The sequence below is a fragment of the Pelmatolapia mariae genome, linkage group LG3_W (genome assembly GCF_036321145.2).
Source record: "Pelmatolapia mariae isolate MD_Pm_ZW linkage group LG3_W, Pm_UMD_F_2, whole genome shotgun sequence".
In the NCBI taxonomy this organism is placed as follows: domain Eukaryota; kingdom Metazoa; phylum Chordata; class Actinopteri; order Cichliformes; family Cichlidae; genus Pelmatolapia; species Pelmatolapia mariae.
This window is the reverse complement of record NC_086229.1, coordinates 34,240,364-34,261,522: the sequence shown is the minus strand read 5'-3', so window position 1 is coordinate 34,261,522 and position 21,159 is coordinate 34,240,364. Positions and strand designations below refer to the sequence as shown.

General features: G+C 39.8%; 1 protein-coding gene across 1 annotated transcript in view; it reads left to right on the top strand.

Annotated features, from left to right (window-relative positions):
- LOC134622284 (NACHT, LRR and PYD domains-containing protein 12-like) overlaps window positions 1–10,399 on the top strand; it is a 1,346,881-nt gene extending 1,336,482 nt beyond the window's left edge. The window contains exons 25-26 of the mRNA XM_063467996.1: window positions 9,767–9,940; window positions 10,222–10,399. Coding sequence (XP_063324066.1) covers window positions 9,767–9,940; window positions 10,222–10,399 — 352 coding nt within the window. The remainder of the gene's footprint in view (window positions 1–9,766; window positions 9,941–10,221) is intronic.
- Window positions 10,400–21,159: the final 10,760 nt, after the last annotated feature.

The window sequence follows — 21,159 nt, the reverse complement described above, 5'->3', positions numbered from 1 at the left end:
TCCATTTAATCAACTTTTGTTGTTATCATTTATTTTATTTTCAGTTGTTACAGATGAGACAGACATGATTGGGGGATAGGAAAGGGAGAAAGAAAGAGAGGAAGGAAAAGAAAAACAGAAGGGAAAAGGGACAGTGAGAAAGGGCACTTACAAAGACAAAGAAAAAAAAAAATCTCCTGGATCACCTGTTGAGAGAAAAAGAATAGAAAACAAGCAAAAAAAAACAAACAATGCAACATACTAAACACAACAACATCACGTTAATCTAGCTAAGTGTAAACAGCAATAAATACTAAATATTGAATGTTGTTGTGCAGCACAGACAGCGCACAAGGTGCTTTGAAGTAGCAGCTAAGAAAGGTGTAGTTTATGTCTACGAACAGTGAACACCCGTGTGCACACCTGTGTGGATCAGCGCACTTGTATACAGAAGGTTTCCCCATGTAACGGTCTGCTAGAGGGTGTGGAGGGCCATAGCCCATCCCCCAGGGCATGAAGCAGACATGGAGGAGATCCAGGCTCCAGACATCCAGGGACCCCAGAGTGCGAGAGCCCAAGGAGTACCACCGGAGGGGCATCCGTGCCACCCTCCTGGGAAGGGCTGAGGAGATCCCCAGACGAGGGGTCACCCAGTAGCCATGGAGCAGAAGCCAGAGGGGGCTGCACTGGCATGCCCGCCGGCTCTGCCGGCAGCCAGCTGTGCTAGAGTAAACCGAGTCGCAAGCCCCGAGGCCGAAGGCTCGAGGGCCCCCTTTGCCCCGGAAAAGGCCTGACCGAGCGACAGGCACCAGGCCCCGCCAAGTAACCACCGGGAGTGAGCTGGTGCATACCTGAGCGCCCAGCCCCGGACACCAAGAACCACCAATTCACCAACCCCTGAGGGCATCAGTTACCAGCAGGGAGTGTGGTGAGGGGAGCTAGGCCTCCACACTTTGGAGGGCCTGGGTGTTCTCAGGGAGGTGGAGTCTAAGACCCGACCTGACATATAAACACAGACACACAGGCACACACAGACACAAACATGCATTCCCACCCTCATGCACACAAACATACAAACACTCAGCACTCACCCAACGTAGGGATAGACATAGAACAACTCACCAGCCGAAACAAACAACTCACCTGCCGAATCAACAACTCACCTGCCGAATCAACAACTCACCTGCCGACACAACAACTCACCTGCCGACACAACTAGCCCTGAAAATGGATGGCGCTGGAGCGTCGGGCCCATACCCGGCCGTTGCCTGCAGCTTTATCTGGTAAAGCGAATGATTAGAGGTCTTGGGGTCAACAAACCTGAATCAAATGATTAGTTCATTACAAGGCCTCAGGAGAACTTCAAAATATGTTGAGGAGGTAATTTAGCTATTTAAATAAGCTGTGTTGGATCAAGGACACATCTAAAACCTGCAGGACACCGGCCCTTGAGGCCTGGAGTTCGACACCTGTGCATTAAAGTGACTTCTTTACTTGAATGAGTGAGAAAGAAAAAACTGTCTGTGACATGTAAATAAACTTAGAGGGCATCAAGATGTACAGGGGCTTCAAGCTGGGAGCAGGAACAGAAAGAAACATATATGGGTAAAATCAGTCTGAAGTCAAAAAATCACTCCTACATGATGATGTTTAAATAAAGATCCCTGTCAGTCTGACAGTCTAATCTGAGTTTCTTTATGGGATCATTTCTGAGGCAAGGTTATTATCGTTAACGAAAACTAACGAAATAACGAAAACTAGAAGTGAAAAAACATTTTCGTTAACGGAAATAAAAATAAAAACAAAAAAAGGAAAACTAACTAAAACTGTAATGAGTGTTCACAAAACTAACTAAAATTAACTGAATTTATAGCAAAAATATGTTGAGTTTTCGTTGATGTGTGCGTGTCATACAATAGTCAAGGGTAAAAAAGAAGTTTAGTTTCCAGGTTTTTTCCTGTGTTTCATTATGCCAGCAGGTGGCAGCACGTTAGTCGAGTGTCTGTGTCACTGCTCCGTCCACGCGCAGTATCATGTCAGGAAAAGTCGGGAGAAAGCGCCAGCTTCCAATTTGGGATTATTTTGAATATGACTGTGTTTTGGATAAAGCAAGTGTCTTGTAGTGGAACGAGACAAATTATGAGGGACATTTCTAAAGGGAAAAAAATCCCATAAACCTTAAAGTGTACGTGGAAAGCTCACACAATAAGGCTAACCTAGCTTACCTGGAGAAGGTAAGGGAGCATACTCAACCCTCATCCCCAGAAACAGAAGCTAACACCAGGCAAGGCAGCGTGATGCATCTCGAGACAACAGGACTGGGATATCTACATAACTGTGTGAGTCAATTGCCTTCAAAAGATTTATCAATTCACTTGAACCAAAATTACGAACACCCGGTGCTGCAAGAGTTGATAGTCTCATTGCGGCCAAGATATACATTTTATAGTTGCCTGGTATCAACAGTTGTTCATCTGCCTTTATTTATTTATTTAAAGAACCCATAGGTGGGAATGTGAGTTGTCTGTCTCTGCGTGTTAGCCCTGCGACAGACAGGCGACCTGTCCAGGGTGCAGGGTATGGTAGCTGTAATAGCAACATACCCAAGGATAAGCAGAAGAGAATGACTGATATGATGAAATATATAAAGCGCCTTGAGGCGACTTTTGTTGTGATTTGGCGCTATATAAATAAAATTGAATTGAATTGAATTGAAATGAAACTGGGATTTTGTTACACTTTATTGCAAACACAACTAAAACTATAACTGAAACTAATCAAAACTAAACTGAAACTAATCAAAACTAAACTGAAACTAAGGATTTTCAAAAAAATAAAAATAAAAACTAAACTAAACTAGCAAACAATTGGTAAAAACTAATTAAAACTGATATAAAATTGAAAATCTGAAGTCAAAACGAAATAAAAATAAAAACTAATGAAAATTGCAAAACTACCCTGGTCTGAGGTCAAAGAAGGATTTGTGAAGTGAAGCTATGTCTGCTGTTTGTGATCAAATGGCAGATTTAATGAATTCTAAGAGCAAGTGTTTACACTAAACGGAAAGAAAGGAAGAAATGGTGAAAGCAGGCCAAAGGTAAACTTCACTTTTCACAGTAAAGTCTGTTATTCAGGAGTTGATGGGTGTTGTTAAATGAACTTGACTCCTGCTTGTCCTCCCCCTCCCACCTGTCCTGCTTCAGGTGGAGCCCCGCCTCGTGAGTGGATCTTGTTGTTGGTGTGTGTGTTTGAAGAAACTGTAAGTTTGCTTTGTTTCCCTCTTTAACAGTTTATGTTTAGGAGAATAATTTGTGCTTTGAAGCAAATATTTGCTTTGACAGTTTGATGGATTTATTTGGTTTTTCTTAACACTAAACTGAATATTTTTAGGCTGATGACACTGCATTCAGCAATGTAGTAATTTTTAGTAACAGGTATGGTTGGCTTTTCACATTAATCCTGAACTAAGAGATAATTGGTGTGAAGCTTTTAACTCTCCTGATCCTCGTTGAATCATTGATTAGCTGAAATGTTAGAAAATGTTGTTGAACTGTGTTGGACTGACTGAATATTAGTGGACTGAAGCCTGCAGTCACAGTGAATCAGTGTGTGTCAGTGAATGCATCGTGTGTGCTTCACGGCTCCATCTAGTGGACTGATAGTAGAGCAGCTGATGGCAGCTTCCTCTGCCTCACACTGCTGTCTGACTGCATTCAGCTGACACTGAGATGAAGCAGGAAAGAAGCAGCTGATATTTGGACAGCACACATGATGGAAAGGATGATTTCAGTTGATGTGCACATGAATGATTTGTGTTTCCTCTGCAGGTAGAAAGTGTGTGTGAGCTGATGTGAGCAGCATGGATCAGTGTGAGGACAGAGAGGAGGGAGTCCCTCCCTCTAAAAGCACTCTGTGTGGGGAACATGAGAGCCAGACCAAAGCTCAGAGGTGAGATGACCATCTCTAACTGTCCATGACTCTTCTCCATGTCACAGCTCAGCACTCACATCACTGCTCCATCATTATTCACAGGAACCCACCGGGACCTCCACCCAGCTCTGTGTCCTTACAGAGTGACCGGTCTAAAGATTGGCCCATTGGTTTTAAAGTCCAGAAGGCATCTAGTAAAGAGAGGTAAGCTTTTTAGTGGATATCTAACAAATGGGTATCTGATGAAATGAACTGGTCATGCTCAGCCGGCAGACCAATTTCTCTTTGGGATGATGATGGTTTCTTAAGTATTTAACAGCTTACGTTGCTTTCAGTGAACTACACATTTTCTTCTCTGACAGGATCTATGGGAGACCTGCTGGACCTCCACCCAGCTATGTGTCCTTACACAGTGACGCGTCTAAACCTGCTGATATTAACTTTAAATCAGACATGTGTCGTCCTGCAGAGAGGTACTGTGTGTGTAAATGTTGTTGTGTGTTTGTGAATAAATCCTCCATCATGTTTAATGTCAGCTCTGTTTCACACACATTTCTATGTTCATATGTGCAGCGGTGTGTGTTGGAGTGTTTCCACAAACACAGCAGATACTCAGAGAGATTATTTTACCTGAAAGTAAAATACTATGATAATATATGATAAAATACTATGATAATAATATGAAAGTAAAACCTGTCTAGAGCTGCCCACTTTAGTTTTAAAGTCCAGCCAGTGTCTGCTGCAGAGAGGTGAGCTGTTAGTAACATGAGCTCTTTGTTTCAACTGCTTGATGTTGTTGGATATAAACTGCAGTGCAAATACGTCATTCCCTCAATCCTATTTAAACTGTCTCTTAAAAACAAGCTTTTGGTTTCTAAACAATTGAAAATCCAATTGTGTGTTGTAGGGAATTAGAGGAGGTAACACTAGCTTTGCTGCACAGATTTTACTTTTACTCATAAAACTCAGAGCATCAAAAGAGAGCAAAAGTTTCAGAAGAAATTTTAAGTGTGCCTATGCTGCTGCCAACTGGAACAGCTATTCTCCGCCATGAACTATTGTAAAAACAAACACTGCGCCCCACAGATGACAGCTTACAGTTTTGCGTAAGGATGAAGTGACTTCGTACAGCCCCAATTTGCAGACACTGTGCACAGAGGTTCAGGAGCAGAAGTCCCATTGTACAACAGCAGACCCGACGATGTTTGCATGAACACGCTTTGTAGCATTTCTTTACTGACCACTTTTCACACATGGTTTCTGTACCCACACAGCAGGCTTTAGCTTTTCCACTGACAGCCCGACACACACCAACTCACCAGCAGAGACAGCACAGACTTTAAGCCGGCGTGGGTGATTGCAATTTTGCTCAGGTGCATCTGCCTCCCCTGCAGCAGCACTGCAGACCACACACATTAATCATGTAAAATAAATATTTACCGAGATACTTTGCAAATATTTATTTTTCATTTTTTTAGCATCATGGTGCTTTTTTCCAAATATTTTTAAAATTCACCTCAAGGCTCCACTACAGGCTGCGAAATTCCAAAGGTTATATAAGCATGATGGCTCTTTACAGTTTTTGTTTGCTATGTCTTTGTGTTTGAGCTGTTAAACAGTCTAAGAGGACACAGAGAGACCCTGGGTAACGTCTAAGCAGCTAAAGCCTGGATCATACTGGGTAGTGTTAATGAGACCTCCATCAGGAAAACACTTATTGACCCAGGTTCTTTTATTCTTCCGACCAGACAGAGAAGACACAGACTCAGAGTGGTCAGAGTATTTATAATCATTTTATTCAATACCTACCGTTCTGCAGATCTAAAGCATTACAGGCCGGATGTGTATAATATAGTCTGCTCCCTCCTCCCCTACAAAACCATCACTTTATCTATTTTAATTATACATGTCTGCCATTTAGAGGCAAAAACAAATGCACCTGAGCTCCTCATGTCTACTTTTTATGACCCAAAGGTCATTTCCTGTTGTCCTCTTTTCATCACAAACATAGGCGAAGGTCTCTGCAACTCTGCACAAAGCTTCCTGTTTTGCAGAGTTTTCAGTCTTGCTAAACGATCTAATGACCTATGACACAGATTATAACTCAGAGGTGAAACTGAAGAAGTCACTTGGATGAGTGACGAAATGTTTCTCCCACAAAACGCCAGATCAGCAGAATCAACTTTTGGAGATTTACTTTCTTGGATGATTGAGAATGCATCAAGACGAAGACTTTGTTGTTGTTGCACTCCTAGTACAGAAGTTGATGTATGAGAGTATGGCAGATGTGTGATCTTCCAAGTCTGATCCTCCTGCAATTACACTCCAATTTGTGTTGTCAAAACAGTCCTGTAGGAGCGTGGTGGCTTCCGTGGTCCACACTCGTACAGGTATACTTACCTGTGCTTCTGTAGTTTTGGAGCATTGATCTGCTTGTAGGATTAGCTGATGGTTCATAATAGTTTTACCTTCCAATGAGGGATTTTTATTTCAGTTTAATGAAGTCTTAAAGTTTCTTCTGATTTTCTGCTAGATCATCCCTTACATTAAGGGATCATCCCTTACATTAAGGGATGATCTAGCATTTGGGTGCCTACAAATGCGCTAATAAATACAATCCATTATTAACACTGAAAGGGAGTCAAATTACAATAGAATGTTTGCTGCAGCAAACATTTTAATTTCTTATTGGTGACAAGGTACATGTATGGAAAGTTTTTCTGATATGGGTGATATTATGCTTGAACTAATTCTCCATGGTTCCTCCACAGAGTGGAAAATGAGAGCTCAGAGGTTCCCAGTGGTCAGTCTGCCCAGCAGCATCAAACACACCTGGACTCCATATTTATGGTCTGTACATTTACAACAACTACTGTTACATCTATTCTGTTCACAGTCATCTCCATGCTGCTCTTAGTAGACCAGTGGATTGTTAGTGTGTCTAACATGGATTCATAAAGTATTCTGTTCCAGCTGCTGGAGGACAACATCATCACTTTTGTGAAGAACGAGGTGAAAAAGATACAGAAGGTTCTGAGTCCAGATTACCCAGAATGCTTAGAGAGTCAGAGGAGCAGCAGCAGAGAGGCATTTGTGAAGATCACTCAGGACTTCCTGAGGAAAATGAAGCAGGAAGAGCTGGCTGACCGACTGGAGAGCAGTAAGAGGGTTTCTATAAAGATTTAAGATGCTGATAATAAATTTTATATTTATTAATGTATACAGAGATTAACCAACATTTAATGAAAAAATGTATATATATATTGATAACATTTTTATGTGCCCTTTTAAAACAGAATCTTGTATTTTATTTTTTGTTTCTTTTTATTTAGAACATTGTCTTGCTTTTTTTCAACATAAACTCAAGTCTAAGTTGCAGAAGAAGTTTCAGTGTGTGTTTGAAGGGATCCCTAAAGCGGGAAACCCAACCCTTCTGAATCAGATCTACACAGAGCTCTACATCACAGAGGGAGGGACTGCAGAGGTCAATGATGAACATGAGGTCAGACAGATTGAAACAGCATCCAGGAAACCAGACAGACCAGAAACAACAATCAGACAAGAAGACATCTTTAAAGCCTCACCTGGAAGAGATGAACCAATCAGAACAGTGCTGACAAAGGGAGTGGCTGGCATTGGGAAAACAGTCTTAACACAGAAATACACCCTGGACTGGGCTGAAGACAAAGCCAACCAGGACATCCAGTTCATATTTCCATTCTCTTTCAAAGAGCTCAATGTGGTGAAAGAGAAAAAGTTCAGCTTGGTGGGACTTGTTCATCACTTCTTTACTGAAACCAAAGAAGCAGGAATCTGCAGCTTTGAAGACGTCCAGGTTGTGTTCATCTTTGATGGTCTGGATGAGTGTCGACTTCCTCTGGACTTCCACAAAACTAAAATCTTAACTGACCCTAGAAAGTCCACCTCAGTGGATGTACTGCTGATAAACCTCATCAGGGGGAAACTGCTTCCCTTTGCTCACCTCTGGATAACCACACGACCTGCAGCAGCCAATCAGATCCCTCCTGACTGTGTTGGCATGGTGACAGAAGTCAGAGGGTTCACTGACCCACAGAAGGAGGAGTACTTCAGGAAGAGATTCAGAGATGAGGAGCAGGCCAGCAGGATCATCTCCCACATCAAGACATCACGAAGCCTCCACATCATGTGCCACATCCCAGTCTTCTGCTGGATCACTGCTACAGTTCTGGAGGATGTGCTGGAAACCAGAGAGGGAGGACAGCTGCCCAAGACCCTGACTGAGATGTACATCCACTTCCTGGTGGTTCAGGCCAAAGTGAAGAAGGTCAAGTATGATGGAGGAGCTGAGACAGATCCACACTGGAGTCCAGAGAGCAGGAAGATGATGGAGTCTCTGGGAAAACTGGCTTTTGATCAGCTGCAGAAAGGAAACCTGATCTTCTATGAATCAGACCTGACAGAGTGTGGCATCGATATCAGAGCAGCTTCAGTGTACTCGGGAGTGTTCACACAGATCTTTAAAGAAGAGAGAGGACTGTACCAGGAGAATTTGTTCTGCTTCATCCATCTGAGTGTTCAGGAGTTTCTGGCTGCTCTTCATGTCCATCTGACCTTCATCAACTCTGGACTCAATCTGCTGGAAGAACAACACAGATCCTCGAAGTGGCCTAAATTGATTAACAAATCTAAACCACAATCTCTATACCAGAATGCTGTGGCAAAGGCCCTGCAGGGTCCAAACGGACACCTGGACTTGTTCCTCCGCTTCCTCCTAGGTCTTTCACTGCAGACCAATCAAACTCTCCTACGAGGCCTCCTGACACAGACAGGAAGTAGTTCCCTGAGAAATCAGGAAACAGTCCAGTACATCAAAAAGAAAATCAGTGAAAATCTGTCTGCAGAGAAAAGCATCAATCTGTTCCACTGTCTGAATGAACTGAATGATCGTTCTCTAGTGGAGGAGATCCAACAGTCCCTGAGATCAGGAAGTCTCTCCACAAATAAACTCTCTCCTGCTCAGTGGTCAGCTCTGGTTTTCATCTTACTGTCATCAGAAAAAGACATGGATGTGTTTGACTTGAAGAAATACTCTGCTTCAGAGGAGGCTCTTCTGAGGCTGCTGCCAGTGGTCAAAGCCTCCAACAAAGTGCTGTAAGCTCTGTCATTCTACCTAGAGCTTGCTACATTTGGGTTCTGTTAGTATATGCACACAAACACTTTGTTTTTTGCAACCCCTGAAGGAAGCACCATATACCAATAATTGGCCAATGAGTTGAAGCTGTGCTGAGCAACCTCACCTTGCACTGTCCCTAAAATGAAATCCTGTATAAAAAAATGTTTTTATCTCTTTTCCTATTATTGTATTGTATTTTTTTTTGTATTTGTTTGTATTTTGTTTTGTCCAGACTGAGTGGCTGCAATCTTTCAAAAAGAAGCTGTGAAGCTTTGTCCTCAGTCCTCTGCTCACAGCCCTCTGGTCTGAGAGAGCTGGACCTGAGTAACAACATACTTCAAGATTCAGCAGTGACGCTTCTGTCTGTTGGAGTGGCGAGTCAACATTGTAAACTTGAAACTCTTCGGTAAGATTAAGTGACATTTCAATTTTTTGTAAGTTAGAAAACTAATCACAAAATACAGATTTTCTTCCTTGCATTTGTTTTTTTTTTAATTCTTTCTTTTTAGTAAAAGTATCCCATTTCTATCTTGGTTGGGATCCTCACTTTCCTATGTTAAATAATCAACTGAGATCCAAGCCAGCAAATTACAATGAAGACCAAAACAGATAATTAAATAAGTATTCACTAATAACTTTTCACAGCAACATGAATCAATTTTAACACAAGGATTATTTCTCTTTATGTTAATAACTTTTCAGATTAAGTCACTGTTTCCTCTTAGAGAGAAGCTGTGAAGTTCTGTCCTCAGTTCTTAGCTCCCCATCCTCTAGTCTGAGAAAGCTGGACCTGAGTAACAACAACCTACAGGATTCAGGAGTCAAGCTTCTGTCTGTTGGATTGGCAAGTCCACACTGTAAACTAGAAACTCTCAGGTAAGATCAACACATTTTTTATTATTAATTTGCTTTCATTTAGGAAAATAATCACAAAGAAACTGAACATTATTATCTGTTTTTATTTTTCAAAGTTTTTACTAAAACATTCCTAACACATTTCAAACTTTGCTGAAATCTTAACTTGCTAGTGTTAAATAATCAAGTGATAACATAAGAAGAAGAAAAATATACTAAAATCTACAAACTCCTCATAAACAATTCCTTGTGACGCCATGAGTACACTTATGTTGTTTGTTTCTGTGTTCATGATTTTCCAGACTAAGTGGCTGTAAACTCTCAGACAGAAGCTGTGAAACTCTGTCCTCAGTTCTCAGCTCCCAGTCCTGTAGTCTTAGAGAGCTAGACCTGAGTAACAACTGTCTGAATGATTCAGGACCGAAGATGCTGAAGAGTCTAAACTCTACAATTATCAGGTCAGATCAAGTGATGCACTAATGAATAATGAGACATTGCACATATGAAACTTTGTAAATGTCAGCATTTTCATCCATTATAATTTTTTACCAAAATAAATTTGTTGGAAACAAATTGTGTACACTACAGAGTATCATGTTTTGTTTCTGTTTTTTATATTATTGCCATCCACCAATAATAATAATAATAATAATAATAATAATAATCAGCTGGTACATACAATATATAGACTAAAGCATTAGGCCATACATTTTAATTACTGTCTCACAGGGCTTTGGGCGTTGCGTCTTAGTCCCAGACAAGAAAATTCTTAGTGGACTGTCCAAATTCAGTATCTGACTTCTTAAGTCCTCTTCAAACTGAATGGGAAGAAATTCCCACAGAAACATTCCAAAATTTTGAAGAAAGCCTTCCTGGAAGACTGCAACCTATTAGAACAGCAAAGGGACAGTTCATCTTGGTGTATTCCACACTTGATGGTGATATGTCTGATTGTTTTCCATTCCATTGACTTCATGCATATTATTAGTGCACTGTTAGCACTCCAGTATCATTTGTGGTTCTTAGGGCCACATTTTTGAACATCTGGCAGAGCATTCTCACCCTGCACAAAACAGTGTCTTTGTATGCAACATTTGTGTCTAATTTTCTTTTTTTTTTTCATTTCATTTCATTTATTTATTTATTTCACACTTGGTACAACAGTTTCCACAGTTCCACCAACCACACTTTCTATTGGTAAAGCACTGCAACCATGTGTGAAAGGAGCAGGAAGAAGATAATATTCTTATTAAACCCTGCCCCCTATCTACAATCCAACTTATATTGCAAGTGAGCACCAAAAATCAAGGAACAAACTAACATTTATCTCCGGTCCTAACGCAAACCAAACAACAAATTTACAATCAGAATATACCACTCCACATAGTAACAAGGAGAAAAGATAAGTAAATAAAATAAAATGTTACATGTCTAAAGTGTTTTAGACATGTAACACTTTTTTTAAACAATGTAACTATATACAATTCTTTAAATTATAATGAAGAGAGTTCCACAGTCGTATACCCCTAACCGTTGGACACATTAATCTCTGTGTAATCCTAGCTAGCTGATGCTTAAAATAAAATTTCCTTCTGCTGTCTTCTCCCCCCAAACACATTAAAAATAATCTTTGTAACTTAAAAGCCAAAATATTATTTTTAGCCCTAAACATAATTAATAGTGTCCGTAGTTTCACTAAATCTCCTAATTTTAATAATTTCGATTTTATAAATAATTTATTTGTATGTTATGAATCATTCGTATCACTTTCTTCTGTAATATGTTTAGAGCTTTTATAGTATTTACATATGTATTCCTCCAAACTTCCACACAGTAACCAAAGCATGAGAAAAACAATGAAAAATATAAAATGCGCATTGTTTTGTAGTCTAATAAATCTCTTACAATTCCCAAAATATAAATGTTTTTAACCATCTTCTTTCTAATATACTCAATATGTGATTTCCACGTCAAATTTTCATCTACTATTACACCCAAAAAGCGAAATTCAGTAACTCTTTCAATCAATTCTCCGTTAATGGGCATAATGACTTCTTTCTCCTTTACACAATTACCGAATTTCATTTTTGTCAGATTCAAAGATAATTTATTTACATCAAACCATTTTTTTAATCTTAACATCTGAGAAATCATAACTTCAACCAAATCTTTCAAATTTTCTCCTGAGCAATAGAAATTTGTCATCTGCAAATAAAATAAAATATAACCTTTTTGATACATCACAGATATCATTAATATATAAATTATAAAGTTTAGGTCCCAAAATAGAACCTTGAGGAACGCCACATACAATCTTCAATCTTTTAGAGGTATTGCTGAGATAATGTACATATTGCGACCTTATTTCTAAATAACTCCTTAACCAATTCAATGCCACTCCTCTCACACCATAATTATACAATTTAGAAATCAAAATAGAATGTTGTAACATGTCAAAAGCTTTTTTAAATCAACAAATACCCTAACTGTGTATTTATTATTATGGGTTGCAGATGAAATTTTAGCTAAGAATAAAATTAACCGCTCTACTTTCTCCTTTCCAGACTTCCTCATTTTCTGGGTCGTCATTTTTTTCTAATTAAATTTGTTGAAGTAGGTCCAACATTTACAAAAAAGGAATTGAATTCGATTGCTACTTCAGTCACCAACAACTTGATTATTCTTAATGAAATAAATAGGCAGATCTGAGGGTGTGTTCTTGTTACCCAATACTCCAAAATATTCCAAATGTCTTTAATATTATTCTTGTTTTCCTGAAAAAGTTTATTATAATAGTCTTTCTTGGCTTTCCTCAATATTAATACCAACTTATTTTTATAAACTTTATATTTCATTTCCACATTCTTAGTTCTCTGTGTTATATAATCCCTATATAAATTATTTTTCTTTTTACATGCATTTGCAAGACCCTTAGTTATCCAAGGTTTCAAATTCTTATTCTTTTTCTTATACTTAAATGATACAAATGGACAACGTTTATCATACAAGGCCAAGTAAGTATTTGAAAAAAGCTCCATATGCAACATTGGCCTCATTAACACAAACCTCCTTCCAGTCAACTTCCATGAGATCTTGTCTAAACTTTTTAATTGCCTCGTTATTTCTTAACCTTCTATGACTCACGAAACCAACTTCTTCCTTTATTTTCATATTTAAATCAAAAGTAAAAAAAAGACTTGCAAATGATTACTTATATCGTTTATGATGAGACCACTCATATGCAGATATATTATTACTATGCAGGAGAAGTTTTTTATTCAAAAAGAATTACACAACCTGGCATTCCAGCGACTGTAGCTCCTTCCAAGGGGGGCTCGTCTTCACCTCTTTTTGCGCCGGTCCCAGACTCGGTGACTCTTGCATAACTCCTGTGTTTAGTTTCCAGACCCGTAATAATCACTTCCTCAAGTCGAGCCTGCTGTTTATTCACCTTCCTTTCCAAAAACTGGATTGTCTTGTCTTACTCCATAATCACGTTTTTTACTTCTTTGATTTGGTCCATCATCAACATTAGTATTCCTTGTTGCTCATTTACTTTTACAATTTCAGACATCAGCGAGTTAAGTGAATAATTATTCTCCTTCAAATCTTCTTCGAATTTCTTCATCTTTGCCATTTTGTCTCTTGTAAAAGTCTTTCTTTATTTATTTGCCCAAACAAGGTCTATAACTGGAATTATATGGAGTTTAACACCAAACATCATGGCACCACCGCGAGGACGCCAATTCGGCTGTTTACGCCTGCCATCTTCAATCGTTATTTGAACAGTAATATGTAATATGCATACCTATTGTTTTTCCCCACGGATATGCATATATTAGTAAATCATAATTGTCCTAAACCAATGGCCTTCCGCTGAGCATAATAGACTTGTTGGGGTTTGTGTTTTTTTAAGCATAAAATATGGTGATTTGCTGTATATATTTATTATTAGTAGGAGTAGTAAGAGTAGGAGCCTGTCTTCTAAGACAGACAGGCTATGATTTATTTGTGCATATGGTCAAAAGGATTTTAAAAAAATTTCCTGAAGTATGAATAAATTCAGGTACTAAAATATTGCTAAATCATGGATCTCCACAAAAAGGATTCAAAAGCACCATTAGTAAATGAGGTGTATTGAGTGCAGGCTTTCGTATGGTCAATCCATGCAGTGAGGTCCAGTCTGCCTGGTGTACTCTATCAATCACTGTCTGGAGCTTTGAGTGTTTAGTGTTATACTTGATGCCCTGCTGAGCTGTATTCATGTGTTGACTCATCCCCACTCAGCAGAGAGGCAGTAATTGGCTTTTGTTTGGCGGTGCTGTGCCTTCGCAGGGACCCTCTATGATGAAAGAAAACTTTCATCATGGAGGAAAAATGTAGAGGAAACATGTAGACCTCAAAAAAGAAATTGGTAAAATCAACAGGTAGAAATCAGCAGCTAGATGACGTAGTGGTACTTGCCTTTGAAACTTCAGGTCAGTAGGTTGATTCTTGGCTACATGTTCAGAATTTAAGTATGCATTATATATTTCTTTTTGTTTGATTAGATATTGAACAGGTTTTAATCAGGTTGGTACAGTTGTCGTTGTTGGATCAGCTGAAAGCAATGCCTAATAGTCAAAGTACCCAATAATTTTGACTGAATCCTTGAATTTTATTTTCCCCTTCTCCTCCTCACTTCTGCACAGCTAGTGCTAGCAACACAGCCACCTGTGACTTACTTACTTACTTACTTACTAGAACAGCTGCAGTGGCAGACCTGTTATTTATTAAGTGGACCCAGACGCTCGAGGCACGTAAAGGGTTTAACAGAAAACAAGCCATTTATTGAGGCTGGAAAAACATGCCAAAACAGGAGCAAAAGAGAACAGAGATTAAACTAAAATAAACCTAAACATGGGGAAAACTAAACTAAGAACACGGGAGCACTGGGAGACAAGCCAACAACCTCACACAAGAAAGAGGGAGAGAGCGAGAGGGGACACGGGATTACACATGAAGGTAAAACACAATAGTGACATGCCATGAAAGACTCAGACCGAAAATGGGGAATGACACAGGGATAAGAAAACATGGGCATATATAATGCTATAACCAATCAATCAAACTTTAGACAAAATGTCCAAAATTCTTTGAGAGAGACATTTCAGGGATTCTGAGTCATTCTGCGCTTGAGATGGGTTAATTGAGTTTAAAATTTTAATGATAATGTGTTGATGGGTTCACACGTTAGCAGTGGCAGCCCTACTTTAAATACTACCTGGCTAAAAAAAAACATGTATAAGGTAATTTGTGTTTTTTACAAGAGACTGGGCAAACAGGGGAAGAAGTACATTTAGTAAACAGCACTGGGGATGTACTGGCTTCTTTAGCCATGTATCATCACATTATACAGCTGGTGTAGCATTTCTGTTAAAAAAGACACAATTAGAAGATGGTAATTTCAGTAAAGAAATCAAGCTTCTGTTTAAGATCAGTAATATAGAAATGTGATCTGAAGAAATGGGAATGATTTCAACTAAAAAATAAGGATGTTGCAATAACATCAAGGAACCATATTTCTAAACTGAAAAAATAGAAACACAAATGACTAGAAAGCATGCCTAAAATAAAAAAGTAACCAAGAGAATATAAACTTATTTTATGAATTACAAATGGATTCTTAACTAAATCAAAGCCTGTACTAAAATGAAGTTCAACAAAGCCAGGTCTTTGGGTGAGCTGGCTCAGCAATACATGAAGCCCCAATCAGAGATGATGGATATCACAATGATGGCTCTCTATCTCAAGCTCTGAGAGTACACAAATGAAAAAGGGGCATTTCACTGAAGGGCGGCTGGCCTCTCACTTAGAGATTGGGTGAAGAGTTCGGTCTTTAAAGTAATGAGCCAGTTGAGGTGATTCAGGCATCTGTCAAGGGTGCCTCCTGGGCGACACCATGAGGTGTCGAACAGACGCAGGACACACTGAAGAGTTTAGATCTCTCTGCAGCCTGGGAACGCTTTGGTGTTCAAGCTAGAGGAGGTTGGCTGGGGAGAGAAAGGTCTGGTCTTCTCAGCTTAGGCTGCTGCCACAGCGACACAGCCCCAGATAAGCAGGAGAAAATGGATATATGGATAATGCTACATTTAGCTCATGAAATAAAGATTTTAATTCAAGTTAATTTTTTCAGAGCATGCTCATTGGTACTCTTTAATCATCATCAGCTTTTATTCACAGATCAGAGATGAGGAAAGAGAGAAGAATATGTTTAGCACACCTGTTTAGTTTTCTACAGCTAAGTGCATTAGGAGATGAGGTGTTATTTTTATTAGCCAACTTTCATGATGTGTGTTGATTCTGGAAGTTAAGTCAAGGACAGTTCCACAATTACCTTGATGCATGCTCAATCGTTCAGATAAGGAATTCCTAAAATAGTTGATTCTGTTCATGTCGAAACTATTTATGGATGAGTTTAATTTCTCAGCAAACACACTAATCCTTATGTTAGTGTAAAGAATCATTGGACTTTCTTCTGAAAAAAAGTGAAAACGCTACATTTAATTGGACAGAATCAACTTTTTGGGAGTTCCACAATTACTTGGGGACTTTTTTGGCATCAGTTTCCTTTTAGAGGCGACAAAGGAAGATGCAGCACGGTTCACCCACAGTCACATACAGTTTCAATCAAAAGTTTAAGACCACTTGAAAAACGGCAAAAAAACTGCTGGGTTTTTCAACAGTACAATGCTGCAGTACACAATCCCAATATCACTATTTTGCAACATCCTGCGTGTTCCCCTGATCTAAATCCAATTGAGAACATGTTGCATGTTGAACCTTGCTCTACTTGAAACTTGCTAAGGTCGAACCATGCAAAATATGATTTGATGCTATTTTTCAAGTGGTCTTAAACTTTTGCTATATCCCAAATAGCAAAATTGGTATGGCCCAGATCTGGCCCACACAATGTGCTTACACATGGCCCACATACCGCAATGAATGACGGCCCTTTGGTGGCTGATATCTGGTTTGCCAAAGGTGGCCCATACATGGGCCAGCACAAGGCCAGTTGCAGACACACTGGTGGTCCTGTGCTGGCCAATGTGTGGATTATCTCTGGTAAACCAGATATGGGCCACCAAAAGGCCGCCATTCGTTGCGGTATGTGGGCCATGTGTAAGCTGTGTGCAGCCATGGGTCAGTTGCAGTTTAAGCTCTGGCCCCAGATGTCAGCCTAATGTGTACCTTAATTAAGCCATGTAATAAAACATGTGCATAATAGTGCAAAAGTAACATAACAAAAGTCTGTTCAGACAGTGAATGGACTGCTTCTTATGTAGCGTGTTTCAACTCTCCCAGAGTTGAAACACATCAGAGATGCTACTGTTGTTCATTTTATTATTTTTAACATTGCATAATAACCAGCAGAAGTTATAATGTAATATTTATTAGAAGATGAACAGGTTTCAGTATGTTTATGAGAGCCATGTAATGTCCATGTGTGCATGCTGACTGTGCTGCTCTGACCCCTCCTCCTTTCAGGGTGGAGCCTGCTGGAGTCCGATGGTTGAGACCAGGTCTGAGGAAGTGTAAGTGTGTTTTTAATGTGATTCAAGAAAACAAAGCAGCACACATTCAACCATCTTCATCATGTCAGGAGTCATCATCAAAGTGTCAATCAATGAACAGATGATGGATCAATAACTGCAGCTGAATTGTGTTTGTTCTCTCCATCAGATTCCTGTCAACTCACAATCGACACAAGCACAGTGCACACAAACCTCCAACTATCTGACAACAACAGGAAGGTGACACGTGTGGAGGAGGTTCAGTCATATCCTGATCATCCAGACAGATTCGATATTTGTCCTCAGCTGCTGTGTAGAAATGGCCTGACTGGTCGCTGTTACTGGGAGGTCGAGTGGAGAGGTTGGGTTGATATGTCAGTGAGTTACAAAAGAATCAGAAGAAAAGGAGGAAGAAAAGACTGTTTATTTGGACGCAGTGAACAATCCTGGAGTCTTTACTGCTCTGATGACAGTCCTAGCCATGTCTGGTACAATAACATAAAAACATCTATCATCTCCTCATCATCCTCCTCCTCCTCCTCCTCTGTCTCTAACAGAGCAGCAGTGTATGTGGACTGTCCTGCTGGCACTCTGTCCTTCTACAGAGTCTCCTCTGACACTCTGATCCACCTTCACACCTTCAACACCACATTCACTGAAACTCTTTATCCTGGGTTTACAGTCTGGTCTCCTGGTTCCTCAGTGTCCCTGTGCTGAGTGTAAAGAGTGTCTCCTGTTAGAGAAACACTCTGACTGTTGAACAGATAGTTCAGTCTGTACATGTCTGTCTCTTTCACTCACAAACACGTTTTCAGATTCATGGATTCAATCAGTTGATGTTTGAAACTGTTCTGAATGATTCCTTGTAAACTTCTTCCTCTTCAGTCCTTTAAAGATGGAAGCTCCCATTATTCCAGGATCCAAATGTTGTTTTTCTGTCTTTTTCCACTCAAAGCTTCACAGTGAATCTCAGTATGTTGTGTTTCTCTGAAGCTCAGTTCACAACCAGCTACTCTGCATTTTAAACAAGTTTGAGCTAATTAAAATGTATATAAATGTTTGATTTCTCTTTCTTAATTGTATTTTTCCACCATGGCTGATTAAGTGGACATCCAATAGTATTCAGTGTATCAAAAATTAAAGACATTCAGCATCTCTCATGTTTCTGTCATTCTATAAAAATAGCTGCTTTTAAAACTGACCCAATCAAAGAAACTTCCATATTGAGCAGATCAACACGTACAGCTCTGATGTCACTAACATCTCCTTGAGCTCTTCATTGACGGTGATTTGTGGCCCTCTGCTGGTGAGAAGGTGAGCTGCATGATATCAGTTTAATGAGCACAGATGACATGAAGTGTTCTTAAATCTGCTTTTTCTAATTGTTCAGGGTCCTGCTCCAGGAAACAGCTTCAACAAACTCTAGGTTTCAAAATAAGACCTCAGTCTGAGTTTTTAAAAAAGCTCTTATTTTGGAGGGAGCAGACATTTAATATTCATGTTATCAGTCCATCAATGGGTGTTATTAGCATTTATCAGCCCATATCTGTGGCTTAGATTGGCCCTCCTCCACCTGCTAGCAGGCTCAGTAGGTCGTTATCACTATTCGGTGAGCTGGATCACTGTGTCGCTGTTGGAGGGGCGGCGATGAATTCAGATCCAAATAATCAGTAATAACAAAAATAATCCCAAGGTAATCTTCTCCACCATAGATCACTTATTTAACCCTGATTTTGACAGCTCCCAAAGAACCCCCACAGACTCACTCTGTGAGCAGTTTGCAGACCACTTCAGGGGAAAAATCAGCGCCATCAGATGTGATATTTTATCTTCTCGTGTTATGATTTTAAACACATCTGAGGGCTCGATTGTACCTGAGTAGACACTGGACAGCTTTGTCCTGGTTAATGCTGAGAACCTTAGGAAAGTTTTCTCCACAGTGAGACCCACCACATGTCTTTTAGATCCAATCCCCTCTTCACTTTTTAAAACACTTTATGGATTTTTTGAAGCTGAGCTTTTATACACGATGAATTGCTCTCTTCAGTTGGGTGTCTTCCCCTTCTGAAGAAGAGCAATTTGGATTGCAATGATTTTAATAACTACAGACCTGTATCCAACTTACCATTTTTAAGTAAAATTTTAGAAAAACTTGTTTTTACTCAGATTAATGATTTTCTGAATGATAGACAGATCTTAGAAATATTTCAGTCTGGATTTCGGGTGAACCACAGCACAGAGACCGCTCTCCTAAAGGTTTTAAATGATATTAGATGTAACTGGGACTCCCAAAAGCTCTCAGTCCTGGTGCTACTGGATCTAAGCGCAGTAGACCACACTATACTTTTAAACAGACTGAAACACATGGTGGGCCTCTCTGGTGCTGTACACAACTGGTTCACTTCCTATCTCTCAGACAGAACTTTTATGGTGAGTATGGATACATGCTCCTCTAAGATCCATAAAATGACATGTGGTGTGCCTCAAGGGTCGGTTTTAGGCCCTGTACTTTTTAATTTGTATATGCTCCCTCTTGGCGGCGTCATCAGGAGGCATGGAGTGAACTTCCACAGTTACGCTGATGATACTCAGCTGTATATCTCCGTGTCTCCTGATGACACCAGACCAATGGATGCCCTTTTTAACTGTATTTTAGATATAAAATCTTGGATGGCAGAAAACTTTTTACAGCTTAACCAGGACAAAACTGAAGTTTTAATCATCTGTCCTGAGGCTCAGAGAGAGAAACTCTTGTCTAAATTACAGGCATTTTCACTATGCCCTTCACTACAAGTGAAAAACCTGGGTGTTATTCTTGACTCTGAGCTTGGTTTTATCCCACATATTAAACATGTAACCAAAATTGGATTTTATCATCTAAAAAATATAGCCAGAGTCCACCCTATTCTCTCTCGGGCCAACACAAAGATGCTGATGCATGCTTTTATTACCAGTCGCATTGATTATTGTAATGCCCCGCTCTCTGGTCTCCCCAAAAAGAATATTTCACCTTTGCAACTTTTGCAAAACTCTGCAGCTCGTGTGCTGACAAAGACCAGAGGGCGGGCCCACATTACACCGGTTTTACAATCGCTGCATTGGCTCCCCGTGTGTTTCAGGATCGATTTTAAAGTTATTTTATTGGTTTTTAAATGTCTTAATGGTCTTGGGCCTTCTTATCTTTCAGATCTGCTTTTACCATATGAGCCCTCGTGGACCCTGAGGTCCTCTGGTACTGGCCTTTTGATTGTCCCTAAAGTCAGGACACATACTCACGGAGAGGCAGCTTTTCAGTGGTATGGTCCTCGACTGTGGAACAGCCTGCCGGAGGAGCTCAGGGCTGCAGAGAACGTTCATGTTTTTAAGAACAGGCTCAAGACCCACCTTTTTAATTTACCTTTTAACTAACGCTTATTTATTCTATCCTGTTATTCTATTTATATTATTAATTTAGTTTTACCTAATATTTATTGATTGTATTCTTATTCATTTTTTATCTTCTTACTCTGTTTATACTTATATTTATATTGTATCCCACTCTCATTTATTTTATCTTTTTATCCTGTTTATATTCTTATTAGGTCATATCTCCAGTGTTTCCTTGGAGGGGGCTCTCTGCACCGGGGCTGTGATCGACCGTGGCTGCTGGGGCCCTGTGGGTCCTCTGAGCCTGGCTGGGGGGCTTCT